The 15,043-nt window shown below is 38.7% G+C and overlaps 1 protein-coding gene across 1 annotated transcript; it reads left to right on the forward strand.

Annotated features, from left to right (window-relative positions):
• The first annotated feature begins 2,244 nt into the window (after window positions 1-2,244).
• On the forward strand, window positions 2,245-7,865 carry LOC141912717 (uncharacterized). Its single transcript, XM_074804065.1, has 14 exons — window positions 2,245-2,366; window positions 2,705-2,863; window positions 3,207-3,327; window positions 3,612-3,715; window positions 3,966-4,037; window positions 4,140-4,355; window positions 4,861-5,031; window positions 5,208-5,390; window positions 5,727-5,867; window positions 6,030-6,262; window positions 6,360-6,432; window positions 6,605-6,778; window positions 7,141-7,382; window positions 7,715-7,865. The coding sequence occupies exons 1-14, from the start codon at window positions 2,303-2,305 to the stop codon at window positions 7,793-7,795; spliced, it is 2,034 nt and encodes a 677-aa protein (XP_074660166.1). The 5' UTR covers window positions 2,245-2,302; the 3' UTR covers window positions 7,796-7,865.
• The last annotated feature ends 7,178 nt before the right edge of the window (window positions 7,866-15,043 follow it).

The raw sequence follows: 15,043 nt of genomic DNA on the forward strand, positions 1-15,043 counted from the left end.
AAAAAAAATTCTCAAAGGACTGGTGGTTGTACACTCGAGGAGACAATGCTTAGTTCCTTTCAGTCAAAGTCTAAACAGTCAATCAAAGGTTTTCATCCCTTTGGGACATGAAGCATAATCTTCCTAATAACTCACAAGTATCACGATGAAGATAATATAAGATAATATCGCATGTCCGAAAGGGTTAACTTCTATAACTTGTATAACTTCCGCCTTTATATTTTATATTTTGCAATACTACTGTGCTCTGTGCAAACTTGTAAAATTGTGTGGAGCAATAAGATAAACTTCAACTTAAACTCCAGACTGCCGACTGTCTGCAAACTGAACAGAAATTAAAATCATATGATGATATGAAATAAAATCATTACGCTGTTCATAAAGTTGGTAGCGGGTATCATTTAAGCTGTCATCTCTCCCTGGTGAGAAGAACCACACGTGCCGTAGAACCCGCGTGAAATCCACTAGGGTACAAACGACACGAGAAAGACGAGGAAAATCCCAAAACCCGAGCTAAAAAATGTAAGAGAACCGAGGTAAAAACCTGAAGAAACGTAAAATGGCAAGGAATTAGCAGGATAACCAAATTTTCGAGTGAGTCATATCACATGCAATGGATCAGATAACAGTGATGTAAGCTTACTATAATACAAGCGAAGCAGCTCAAGAGATCTTAATAATGTATGAATTCATCAACAGTGTATTCGCCCACTAATAATAATACATACTAGAAGCATACCCATTTCCCAAAGTCGAAAGCAAAATTCTTAACTCAAAGAATACCCAGACTCTAAAGCAAGATTAGCCCAAGGAAAACTGTTTTGGCGAAAATCTACATAGCCAATGCGCTTTGGGCCTCACTAGCCGGGGCGAGCCATTAACCCTTTAGCCATTACTTGGCACAAAATCTCCGCTGTCCAATATCACTAGTTGGCACAAATCTCCACTGTCCAACCACAGTTGGCACAAGGGGGAGCTCATTATGGACCATCGCACTAAACGTGTTTATTCACTATATCAATGAAAAGGAGATCGATGAATTTTACATCGTATTATCGGAAGTTTCGTATTAATGTAATCGGGCTACTATTTTCATAGGAAAATGCTATATGAAAATCCGGGAATTCTTAAATTCATCGTATTACTGAGGTTTTCGTTGTAAAGCCGATTCGCACTAACGAGGTTTGACTGTAACAGATTTTATCGTACAGCAGGTTTTGATACGACGACCGAAAATGATGACGATGAGAAAAAAATTTATTGAAGCTGCTGAAAATATCTTGTCGAAATCATGGTCCGTTTGATATATCGAGAAATGTCATTATTTTCATCAATGATTAGCTATCCTTAAAAATTCATGGTTACAATCCCTGATATATTTTTAAATTTGTGATTAACTGCATTTCAATATCAGGGGATATTTCAGGCAGAAAATCAGTTTTATTTTATTTATAATCGTTTCTGATGAATATCGCCTAAAATTATAATGTACGAACCTGGCCCTGTACACTTGTATTTCCTCTTGGACACCTGGAATTGCCTACACAAAAAATTATTATATTAAAACTTCAGATATATATCATTCACACTTGAAATCGATGGTACTTCCTCTGACTTCGGTCGATGATAACGAGTTATTTATTCGCAGAATATTGAATTCGATTTTCACAAAGATATCATCTACGTCAAGTAGGTGAACACGTATATTTCCAGACCACAGGGCAACAACCATAACGGAAAGCATCGAAAGGTATGTTTTTCTTCTCTTTCCGACGATTGAATTGCAAAAAAGCTACACAAACGACTGGTGGTTGCACATCCGTGAAACCAGGCTGGAGATTTCATATTTGATAATTGACACATTCTTAGAATTTTAGTTAGAAGATTTAGCCTCGGTTTTTAGGAATTAGGTTTAGATTGCGAACCCGGCTAATCTAGTTGCAGTCAAAATCTGAACAGTAAATCAAAAGGGTTTTATCCAGACTCCTTTTACAGTTTTAACGGACAAACTGAACAGACAAACAATCATATGGACGATTATTTGAAATAAAATCATTTTAGTAGATCTATAATTCAGATTTTCATATTCTCATCTATCGTTTACATGCGTGCGTGTAGGTTTTATCTATTTTTGATTGATGATAAGTTATCAACTGACAAACCTACAGCCAGATAGCTCTGCAAACTTACAGTCAGATAAAAATGGTTTATCATTTTCCCAATGTCATTCTTTCTTCATTTCATATTATGCCGATTGTAGCTAGATCGACTTTTACACGGTTGAAAGTTAAGCGGTTAAAGGATGTTGCGGCTCTTGCTAATGATCACTTTGGGTGATGCCGTTGCTGTTTTGGCATCGCAACCAGGTAGATTGAAATATCAACTAGAAATCAGAAACTAACTAGATATTTATCACAATGAAATACAGAAATTTAATCGATTACTTATTTCAAATTTGTCATCGGATTTCATTCCTCAAGATTTCTAATAATTTAAAAGTTTATCACTGCTTGAGAATAATGTTTGAATTTTCAATTATCAGATTTATTCGATTTGAGTTTTTGATTTATTTTTTATAGCGTTCATCTTAATTCGCGATGCAATGTTCTACCTCGTGTTTTGCTTCTTAATCTATGAAATATTTGATAAGATAAACTTAGATAAAAGAAATACCGATATTTCATCAATTCTTCATTTTTTCAAGATTTTTTGGGAGACAATATCGAGGTCGTGGATGGTGACGTTCTGCGTTATCGGAACAAACCGGGGGCGGATGGTCCGGACAAACGGTCTGCTATTCTAGCACGCCGTAGCCTGTGGCGTAATCGGACCGTACCCTACACTTTCAATGGTATCGGCGAAGGTAAGAAGTGTACTCGTTTTCAAAAAAGCTAAAAGATATTGTCGTTGACCAGCATCTCTATTTCCAAACGCCCTGAGTTGTCATATATTAATACGTGACTATGATGTTTTATGATGTGGGCCCGGTTTTTTCCTTTATTTAATTTTCTCTCTATTATGGACGGCTGATTTATTTTACGCGCTGTAAACTGTTGATTCAAGCAGTTCTTCATCTAACATTTTATATTTCGTTTTTAATGTATATCCTGGCTAATATGACAATGAATACGATAAGATAGGTATGCTGGCTTTATCCGCTTTTCGATTACTTTTCTAGAATAACCTTCGCTCTCGTGTCGTTTCAGTTATGAAAGGTCTCATTTTGAAATCGTTTGAACATTACCACAACAAGACATGCATCAGCTTCCGCGAAAAAACTGCCGATGACGTCGACTATTTACAATTCGAAGGGGGATATTCTCCTTCGTAAGAGAATTTCGTCATATAAACTGTAGGATGTTTAGTATGTTTGCGCCATCAAGACAAAATATCGACAGATTCGTTCAAAAGTTGAATTTCATTTTCTTCTCAATAGCGAAATGTAATGCTTTTCAACCAGTATTGAACTTTTCGGGTCCAAAAATATGCATTACTTTCGATTTCTTCAGCCTAAAACGCTGGGGTTTAATGAAATGAATAGTCCATCCAATATGACAAGAGAATTATGTTATTCTTACAGGGTTTGTTTTTTTTATTGTTTCATTTCTTAGATTTTGCGCCTCATTTACGGGAAGACAGGGTGGAAAACAACCGGTCTATATCGGATCTTGGTGCCCGCTGGGTTCGATTATACACGAAATCATGCATGCTTTGGGTAAGTTACACTATGCGAGTAAGTGACTTCGTATTTATCGTAAGCGATCTTGTCATCTCGTTTATTGCATTATCATAGCTAAATTATTGTATAGATTGATGAAAGACTTCTCAGAGCCGTCCACTCGGCCAGTCTCGAATCCGATGCGGTTTCCATGGTCCAAACAGATTCGCAATTTCTACGAACGTCTATTGTTTTATTATGATTGTTCATTTCTGAATTATAATGCTCGTTATAAATATCTTTTTAGGATTCAACCACGAACACACCCGGCCCGATAGAAACGACTACATATCCATTTTGTGGGAGAATATAATGCCCAGTAAGACACTATAAATGCATATAGCGTCTGGGATTTATTAGGTTAAAAGCCTACTGATGGTCGGGGTGATTTCAAATTGTGTTTTAACTTATATATTCGTAGATGCGAGAACGAATTTCATGAAAAATGTCGGCGCCGATATGCTCGGCGTTAACTACGACTATGACAGTATCATGCACTATCCAAAAGACGGATTCACTGTCAACGGCAGAAATACGATCGAAGTCCTCGTTGATCCGAACACAGAGATCGGGCAACGGATAAAATTCAGCGCGCTCGATATTGTTCGCATAGATAGGCTCTACGATTGCCCAACCAGTAAGTATACTTCTGGACACCAGAACCGTTTCCACAATGCCGAGTTAAGTTAGTAGAAATTAACTCATTTGGAGTTCGATCATTACTCACACTCACATGTTTTGGAATCGTTTCCACGGTAAACAAATTGAACGATTATTCAAAACAGTTGGACTCGGACAAAAAGGTCTTAAACATAGCTGTCGAACAGGGCCGTGAATATTCATTTTCAATGAATTCAGCTTAAGAGTTCATTAAGACAGAATCATTCATTTAAAAGATGAAGCAAGAATTGAATTCATAGCTGTCGAACAGCGCCGTGAATATTCATTTTCAATGAATTCAGCTTAAGAGTCCATTAAGACGGAATCATTCATTTAAAAAAATGAAGCAAGAATTGAATTCATAGCTGTCGAACAGGGCGGTGAATATTCATTTTCAATGAATTCAGCTTAAGAGTCCATTAAGACGGAATCATTTTAAAAAAAATGAAGCAAGAATTGAATTCATTTTCGAAAATATCTAGGTTTAGACAAAGGAGTAACGCAGTGGTCAAACTGGGCGTCGTACGACTGCGCCTTCAACTGCGCAAAGAAATCCCGTCAGAGATACTGTTTCACGAGCTCGAACTGCCCGATAAACTACCACACCGGAGTTGAAACTCAGTACCAAGACTGCACTGAAGCCGAGTGTAACGGTAAAAATGAAAACGATTTTGCAAGAATTAAATAATTGATACTGAAAACAGGTTTTAATTAGTTACAATATTCGCGTCAGAACTAACTACAGTAAAACCTCGTTATGTAAGTCATGCTCTTTTCAAGCTTTCTTCACGTTTTTTTTTCCTACGATATTCGTCCCATTTTAACGCAGTTCCCATAAATGGTCACTGGGGAATGTGGTCGGAAAAGTCGTCTTGTTACCCGAATTGCGGCGGAATCTCGTCGATAAATCGAACTCGCCGCTGCATTGACCCGACACCCAGAAACGGAGGACTCGATTGTCCCGGCGAGGCGGTCGAGTATACACCGTGTAGGACGGATAGATGCGATATCGGTAGGTTTTGGGAACCAAATGGGCCCAGTTGGAGTGGAAAACAATGATTCCTCTCCCACGTTTATTTATGAATGCCGCAATTTTGAAACGGTAACAATAATAATGAGCGCCAAATAGCGCCCTTCACTGTGATGCAATTTCCAATTGGCTGTTCATTAAATTGGTATTATTACCCCTAGTCTATATCTATAACTGTGTATCAGTCATCTCTCCCTGGAGAGAAGTGATATTGGTATTATTACCCCTAACCTATATATGTAACTGTGTATCAGTCGTCTCTCCCTGGAGAGAAGTGATATCTGAGCAGGAACCATAACTAACTATTGTCTCTTGCAGGTGAATTCGATGCCGAATTCGAGAATTTGGGGATGCGCAAGTGGCAGAGTGTGGGTACTATGTCGTGGAAAATAAACCGTGGACCGACGAGAACGTCTAATTCTGGACCGAATGCCGATCACACTTTCGGAGACCAATACGGTAACATAGACACAATTAGAATCATTGTTACTGAGGATAGGTTAATCTTTACCACATGACCACTGGTCTAATATAAGAACAAGTCTGGATAGGGGGCGCCACGTAGACTTTAAAACAAACGGTAATTTATGTCCTTTAATTATTGAAATTGCCGTTTCTAAGGTGGATACGCATACGCGGCTGGCAGCAGTGGACGACAAAACCAGTTTGCTGTACTAAAAGCTGACAACGTACCGGGAGGTTGCAATCTGACTTTTTTCTATCACATGAAAGTCGACGGTTGGGATCAGTTGTTTTGGGTTTCTATCGATGATAACAAGGTGTTTGAGAGAAACGGACCCCAAGGCGACGCCTGGAAGGCGGGATCAGTAGCGATCCCTGATGGCAGTCACGAGGTTAGGAGAAGGAATTTCTGAATTCATTGCCAATGATTCAAGCCAATTTTGTGATAAGTAAACTATTTAGATTGAATGTTTGTTATTTCGTTTTTAGGTGAAATTTGTCGTTAAAAGGGGTTCGTCTTATAGATGTGATGTGGGCCTCGATGATATCAAATTAGTTTGCGGTAATTATTGGGGATATTTTCATGAAGATAGTGCTATATTATTTGTATTTGTGCAGCTTTATCAATTCATCAGTTTTCACGAAACGGCTGTGAGACATGTCACGCTGGTTTCTGCGCTACGGCGGCCACGCACTCCTGGCCGGGGACCTGATTCACATGATCGTTATTTCAGGAAACGGAAATGGAGGTGGTGTCGACTCGGAGCAACCCGCTGTATTGCCAAGTAACGATTTCGAGGTAGATTTTGGCAGCTGGACGAATACGAACTGGCAATTGAAGAAAGGGGAAACTCAGACGTGGCATACCGGACCTAAACCAGGCGATCACACCAAAGGCGACCATACCGGTAAGGAGATATTAAAAAGTGTAGGTGCGGGCGGTTTTACCACGTTGTGTAGCGTATAGATTCTGCTTATCATCCCGGTGATAGAACAACGATATATTACTATGATAGGTTGATACACTGCGTTGAAAATGCGTGTTATGTATGGAATGAAAATAGGGAATAAGGACAGAAAAAAGCTTTAACAAATTCTTTTTCTTTACTACATAAGCGTCAATCACTGCTTCGAATTATGAAGCAGTATTTGCAGAAATAATTATTCCCTTTTCAAATTAAAAACGTTTATTCGAAGTGACAGTTATGTCTTCGATTTAATATATCGTGCAGGAATAAAACTTACATTTATTTTTCTTCTGTATTTCAAGGTCAGTACATCTACTTGGAAGCGTCTAATGTCGAGCCTGGTTATACGGCCACTCTTGAGAACACGGTGACCACGTCGACCGGTACTTGTCAAATGGTTTTCTGGTATCAAATGTACGGGGCGGATATGGGCAGCTTAGAGGTGCACGTAAATGGCATTCGCGTTTTTAATCAGGTTCACTCTACCGGTACGATGGACTGGATGTCTGGTAAAGTGACGATCCCAGCTGGTGCGAACACCAAGGTAGTTTTCTCAACTGCAAAGAAAAGATATTTGAGAATCTCATCAAAACAAGGCGTATTCAAAAATACCTCTTATCAATAAAGGAACATAGTTGTATCTTAATGTATATGTGAAGATATTTTCGTGTGTTTTATCATGACAGAAGCAACCTTTACAACGAATTTCAGAACGAACATAACTCAACAGCTGTATATACTGTTCATTTTTGTGGAATTTAATTCACAAAATGATTAGGTCCGATCTCCTTGACCGGCACTGAAGGCGTGGTATCATTATAATTCTAATATAAACTTTTTTTACTATATTTAGACATTTTATGATTTGTGTTTCAGGTGAAGTTTGTGGCAATCCGCGGTTCCGGTGTGCTCAGCGATATCGCGTTAGACGATATTTCATTCGAAAATTGTGAATAAAATCGTTATGTAATTCCTGCATCGAAAACAGTAGTCGAATAAAAACCGCTATCACGCTACATAGTTTAACTGGTGGCTCAAACTCGTGTTCGTTATTTTGTTTAAAACAGAGTTCATTGTAGTACAGGTTTTCTTGATTTCGACCGAATTGATGGCGAGAGAACTATTAATTGAAGTTGATGAAAATGTCTCGTCGAAATGTTGGTCCTTTTGATATATCAGGAAACTTTATTAGTTTAAGAAAAAATGAGCTAGCCTTAAAAGCTACAATTCCTTTAATGTAGTTAAATTCGCGAGAAAATGCATTTCAATATCAAGGTTTATTTCAGGCAGAATATCTGTTTTAATATAAATCTAATCGTTTCTGAAGAATATCGCCTAAAATAGTTATGTATCAAACTGGTCCTTGTGTTATATGGATTGTAGGTGTATTATATGCACGTCGTTCAGAAGTGGATTCTTCTTGGACACCTGGAATCGCTTATATAAAAATTATTATATTAAAACTTCAAATGTATATTATTAACACCTCAAACGACTCGATGGTGCTTCGTCTAGCTTGGGCCGATTAAAACGAGTTATTTATGCGCAGACATTGAATTCGATTTTCAAATATATCATATACGTCAGGTTGGTGAACACGTATTTCAAGACCACAAGGTAACAACCAACTAAACGGAAAGCATCGAATAAGGTATTTTTTTCCTTTGTTTCCGACAATCGAATTGTACAAAAACTACACAAACGACTGGTGGTTGCACACCCGAAGAGACAAGGCTAGCATTTCTATATTTTGAAATCGCCACATTTTTAGACTTTTGGTTTGAGCCCCGGTTTTTTTAGAGGAATCAGTTCTTGATTGCGAACTCGGCTTAGTTCGTTTCAGTAAAAAAACAGCAGTTTGAACGTTTTTATCCAGACTCGACCTTGCCCAAACCGGTCTAGGTCTATAAAATGAAATTGTTACGGTTGACACGCCGAAAATTCAATACATCTATTAATTCAATTATTTTTCTGTTTTACATGCGTGCGTGTTGGTTTTATTTATTTTTAATTGGTGATGGGTAATGAACTAATAAAGCAGCTCTGCAAACCTACAACCAGATTAAAATGGTTTATGATTTTTTTCCAATGTCCTTCTTTCTTTATTTCATATTTTACCGATTGTAGCTAGATCGACTTTTACACGGTTGAAAGTTTAGCGGTTAAAGAATGTTGTGGCTCTTGCTAATGGTCACTTTAGGTGATGCCGTTGCTGTTTTTGCATCGCAACCAGGTAGGTTGAAATATCAACCAGAAAATTACGCAATTAGAAACTAATTCTATCAACTATATTTTTCATAATCTTTAAGAGATTAATCGATTACGTATTCTAAATTTGTCATCGGCTTTTATTTTTAAAATTTGATTGATTTTCGCAATTTTCAATTATCAGATTGATTCGATTTGGGCTGTTGAGTTATTCTGTATTCAAACCTATTCATCTGAATTCGCGAAGAAAAGATCTGCCTCGTATTTTGTACTTCTTATTCAATGAGATATATGTTACGATTCGCTCCCTTTTTTATGATAACTATCGATATTCATTTCAACTTCCACAGTCAAATTACGATAAGAAATTACGTAAATAATATAGCAGATTGTAAAGATACGTTATTTATATCAGAATACGTTGCATTTTACTCATGCTATTTCTTATCGTAATTTGATTCGTTTATATATTTCTATCTCTACTATGATATTTCATCAATTCTTTTCTGCAAGATTTCTTGGGAGACAATATCGAGATCGTGGATGGCGACGTTTTGCGTTATCGTAACAAACCGGATGCGGATGGCCTGGACAAACGGTCAGCCATTTTCACACGCCGTAACCTGTGGCGCAATCGGACCGTTCCTTACACTTACAATCGTATCAGCGAAGGTAGAAAGTACAAACGTTTTTTTTTCTAAAGCTTAACAAATTTTGTCCATTTAACTTTTTGTTTGTATTGCATTTTTCTGTTTATTCTGCTAAATCGTTAACTTTGTAAAAATTTCCATATTAAAAAAAATGAATCCGATAAGATTGATGTGCCGGCTATTTTTACTTTTCGATAACTACTCCATGGTGACCCTTCGCACGTGTCGTTTTAGCCGTGAAAGGACGCATTTTGAAAGCGATTGAACGTTTCCACAACAAGACATGCATCAGCTTCCGCGAAAAAACTGCAAATGACGTCGACTATCTATTTTTCGAAGGGGGATACCGTCGTGCGTAAGGGAAATTCGTCATATAATGCGGGATGCGGGATGTGTTAATATTCATGTGCCATTCAGTCAAAATATCATAGATGCGAGTTGGATCCGACTGATTCGTTGAAAAACTGAATTTCTTTACATTCTCGTGAATTCCATTATATTCTCAGTAGTGAATTGTAATCAAGCAGTTTATCTATCATCGAATATACTGCATTACTTTCACATTACTTTCGATAACTATAACCTAAAATGTAATATGTAGTCGCATATGAGAGTATGGCGACATTATGAGATTATGTTTACAGGGTTTGTTTTTTCTTTTTAAATTGTTTAATTTCTTAGTTTTTGCGGCTCATTTACGGGAAGACAGGGTGGAAAGCAATATATCTTAATCGGAGTCGAGTGCTCGTTGGGCTCAATTATGCATGAACTCATGCACGCTTTGGGTAAGTTACACTTTACGAGGAAGTGACTTTGTGTTCGGCGATCTTATCATCTCGTTTATTACATAATGATAGCCAACTAAAGTCTGGTAAACTTTATAAAATATTTCTCCGAGCCGACCACTCGCCCCGATATCAAATCGGATGCATTTCTGTTGTCAAAATAGATTCTCGATTTGGGCAACGCCTACTGTTTAATTATGATTGTTCATTTCTGAATTTATGATGCTTGTTATAGATTAGTTATTTCTAATTTCAAATATTTCTATAGGATTCTACCACGAACACAACCGACCCGATCGTAACGACTACATATCCATTTTTTGGGAGAATATCATGCCCGGTAAGGCAATAGAGTGTGAGATATATATATATAGGCCTATAAAGCCTACTGATGGTCGGGGTGATTTGAAATCGTGTTTCAATTTTTATTCGTAGGCACAGAGTCGTACTTCGAGAAAAAGGTCGGCTCCGATATGCTCGGCGTTAACTACGACTATGACAGTATCATGCACTATCCAAAAAAGGCATTTTCTGTCAACAGAAAAGATACGATAGAAGTCCTCGTTGATCCGAACACAGAGATCGGGCAACGGGTTAAATTCAGCGCGCTTGATTTAGTTCGCATCGATAAACTGTACGATTGCTCAACCAGTAAGTGCCCTTATGAAAATACCACGACCCTCCAAATTCCACAGTTCCGAATTTAGGTACTGAACTCATTTCTAGTCGGATCTATAGAATTCCACGGTAAAAATTGAACTAGCATTTAAGATTTGGACTCGAATGAATAAGTCCAAACAAATAACTGTCGAACAGGACGGTGGACTGAGAGTGAACAGTCATTTTCAGGTCTAACAGTCCATTTCGAGTGAATCATTCGTTTGAAGAAGGGATGAAGCATGAATTATATTTCTTGTTGTAAATCTGTAGGTTTAGATAAAGGAGTTACGCAGTGGTCGAATTGGGCGTCGTACGACTGCGCTTTTAAATGCGCAACGAAATCCCGTCAGAGATACTGTTTCACGAGCTCGAACTGCCCGATAAAGTATTACACCGGAGTAGAAACTCAGTACGAAGACTGCACTGAAGCCGCGTGTAACGGTAAAGATGAAAACGATTTCATACGAATTAAATATTTGATACTGAAAACTTTTAATTGGTTACAATATTCGCGTCGGAACTAACTACAGTAAAACCTCGTTATGTAAGTCATGCTCTTTTCAAGCTTTCTTCACGTTTTTTTTTTCTACGATATTCGTCCAATTTTTAACGCAGTTCCCATAAATGGTCACTGGGGAAAGTGGTCGGAAAAGTCGTCTTGTTACCCGAATTGCGGCGGAATCTCATCGATAAATCGAACTCGCCGCTGCATCGACCCGACACCCAGAAACGGAGGACTAGATTGTCCTGGCGAGGCGGTCGAGTATACGCCGTGTAGGATGGATAGATGCGATATCGGTAGGTTTTGGGAACCAAGTAGGCCCAGTTGGAGTGGAAAACAATGATTCCTCTCTCACGTTCATTTATGAATGCAGCAATTTTGAAACGATAACAATTTTAGTTTTTTTCGCCTGTCTTATTGGTTAACTCGATGATTAATAATGAGCGCCAAATAGCGCCCTTCACAGTGATGCAATTTCTAATTGGCTGTTCATTAAGTTGGTATTATTACCCTTAGCCTACTTCTGTAACTGTGTATCAGTCATCTCTCCCGGGAGAGAAGTGATATTATTATTATTATCCATAGCCTACATCTCCAACTCTAACCCAGTTATCTCTCTCCCAGGGGAGAGGTAACATCCGAGCAACTCTACTCAGTGTCCAGTAGTCTCCCATCAGACCAGGTACCCAGAACTTAGCATACTATCTTGCAGGTGAATTCGATGCCGCATTCGAGAATTTGGGGATGCGCAAGTGGCAGAGTGTGGGTACTATGTCGTGGAAAATAAACCGTGGACCGACGAGAACGACCAATTCCGGACCGAATGCCGATCACACTTTCGGAGACCAATACGGTAACATAGACACAATTCGAATCATTGTTACTGAGGATAGGTTAATCTTTACCATATGACCACTGGTCTAATACGCGAACAAGCCTGGGTAGCGGCACGTAGAATAAAACGAATGGTATTTATATTTTGGAATTTTTGAAATTGTTTTTAAGGTGGATACGTATACGCGGCTGGCAGCTGGGGACGACAAAACCAGTTTGCTGTACTAGAAGCTGACGACGTACCGGGAGGTTGCAACCTGACTTTCTTCTATCACATGAAAGTCGACGGTTGGGATCAGTTGTTTTGGGTTTCTATCGATGATAACAAGGTGTTTGAGAGAAACGGACCCCAAGGCGACGCCTGGAAGGCGGGATCAGTAGCGATCCCTGATGGCAATCATGAGGTCATACGGACAAAGAGTTTCAGAATTCATTGCCAATGATTCAAGACAGATTTGTAATAAGTTAACTATTTTGATTGAATGTTTGTTATTTCGTTTTCAGGTGAAATTTGTCGTTAAAAGGGGTTTGTCTTATAGATGTGATGTGGGCCTCGATGATATCAAATTAGTTTGCGGTAATTATTGGGAATATTTTCATGAAGATAGTGCTATATTATTCATATTTACATAGAAGGTGTGCTTCATTGGTTTCGAGAAACGGCTGTGAGACATGTCACGCTGGTTTCTATGCTACGGCGGCCATGCACTCCTGGTCGGAGAAATAATTCACATGATTGTTATTTCAGGAAACGGAGATGGAGGTGGTGCCGAACCGGAGCAACCCGCTGTTTTGCCTAGTAACGATTTTGAGAAAGATTTTGGCAGCTGGACGAACACGAATTGGCAACTGGAAAATGGCGAAACTCCGACGTGGCATACCGGACCTAAACCAGGGGATCACACCAAAGGCGACTATACCGGTAATATGATATGTGGATTGTGCAGGTGCGGGTGGTTTTACCACCGTGTGCAGCGCACAGATTCTGCTTGTCATCCCGGTGATAGAACAACGATATACCACCAAGATAGGTCGATACACTGCGTCGAAAAAGAGTTTTATGTGTGAAATGAAAAAGGAAAAATTTAAAAAAGAAAAGAAGAGCTTTGACAAATGCTTGTTTAGTAATATTCCCCGAAGTGAAGAATCCCTCTTGAAAATAAAAATGTTTGTTCGAAGTGACAGTCATACTGTCTACGACGAGTTAAGTAGATCATGCCGAAATGAAACTTACATTTATTTTTCTTCTGCATTTCAAGGTAAGTACATCTACATGGAAGCGTCTAATGTCGAGCCTGGTTATACGGCCACTCTTGAGAACACGGTGACCACGTCGACCAGTACTTGTCAAATGGTTTTCTGGTATCAAATGTACGGGACGGATATGGGCAGCTTAGAGGTGCACGTAAACGGCGTTCGCGTTTTTAATCAGGTTCACTCTACCGGTACAATGGACTGGGTGTCTGGTAAAGTGACGATCCCAGCTGGCGCGAACAAGGTAGTTTTCTCAACTGCAAAGAAAAGATATCTAAAAATCTCATCTAGACGAATCGAATATAGAAGTAGCTATGAATAAAAGAACATAGTTGTGATTTTGATGTATACGCGAAAGATATTTTACTTATATATTTTACTAAAGATATTTTATCATGACAGTAGGAATCGTTATAACGAATATCAGAATGAACTTTAGGCTCAAGCAGCCTACAATAGCTGTATATACTATTCTTTTATCTATGAATGTCATTCACTGAATGATAATAAGGAAACGTGATATCATTTTAATCATGATATTAACATTCTTTTACTATATTTAGTAACATTTTTTTATTTGTGTTTCAGGTGAAGTTTGTGGCAATCCGCGGTTCCGGTATCCTCAGCGATATCGCGTTAGATGATGTTTCATTCGAAAATTGTGAATAAAACTATCACGAAATTCCTACATCGAAAACTGTAGTCGAATGAAAAACCACTTTCACGCAAAAACACTATCATGGTCTTAATTTTGTTAAAAATGACTTAGTTTTTTGTACAGCAGGTTTTCTTCAGTAATTGATACCGAAAATGAATTGGCGAAACTGGCGAAAACATCTCGTCGAAATATTGGTCCTTTTGATAAAGGAAACTTCATTATTTCAGTCTTGTCGTGGCACCGCTCTTGAGGGGCTGCACCGATGTTCCGTACCCTGCACAAACCTATTAAACTACCGTTATTCAATCTAAGGCGTGTGCGCCGTAGCTCATTGTTTGCGAGAAACTCGGATACAATCCACGCATCCGCGGGCTATTGTCTCAACCACCTCAGCTCGACAAATATTCTATTTCTTCTTCTTGAAATATTAATCACCCGCTTCATTTACCTTTCAAAGCAATTAACAGCCGCATCGACCGGGGCCGGGCGCCCGTGTATCACGTGTCATATAGCTTATCGCCTGCTAGTCGATTTTAGTTCCCAGTCATCATCGGTCGACGTGTGGACCAGACATTTTATTCACGTATCGCGCGTTGTTTTTCTATAAAGTCTGTAAGATGTTGCAAATACGACTAAACAATAGCGACTCCGCAT

Source organism: Tubulanus polymorphus, chromosome 11 (assembly GCF_964204645.1).
Source record: "Tubulanus polymorphus chromosome 11, tnTubPoly1.2, whole genome shotgun sequence".
NCBI lineage: Eukaryota > Metazoa > Nemertea > Palaeonemertea > Tubulaniformes > Tubulanidae > Tubulanus > Tubulanus polymorphus.

Coding starts and splice junctions, on each gene's coding strand:
- LOC141912717 (XM_074804065.1), top strand. CDS start 2,303: ATGTTGCGGCTCTTGCTAATGATCACTTTGGGTGATGCCGTTGCTGTT. Junction 4,038..4,139: donor GTGGGAGAATATAATGCCCA/GTAAGACACTAT, acceptor ATATATTCGTAG/ATGCGAGAACGAATTTCATG. Junction 7,383..7,714: donor CAGCTGGTGCGAACACCAAG/GTAGTTTTCTCA, acceptor TTTGTGTTTCAG/GTGAAGTTTGTGGCAATCCG.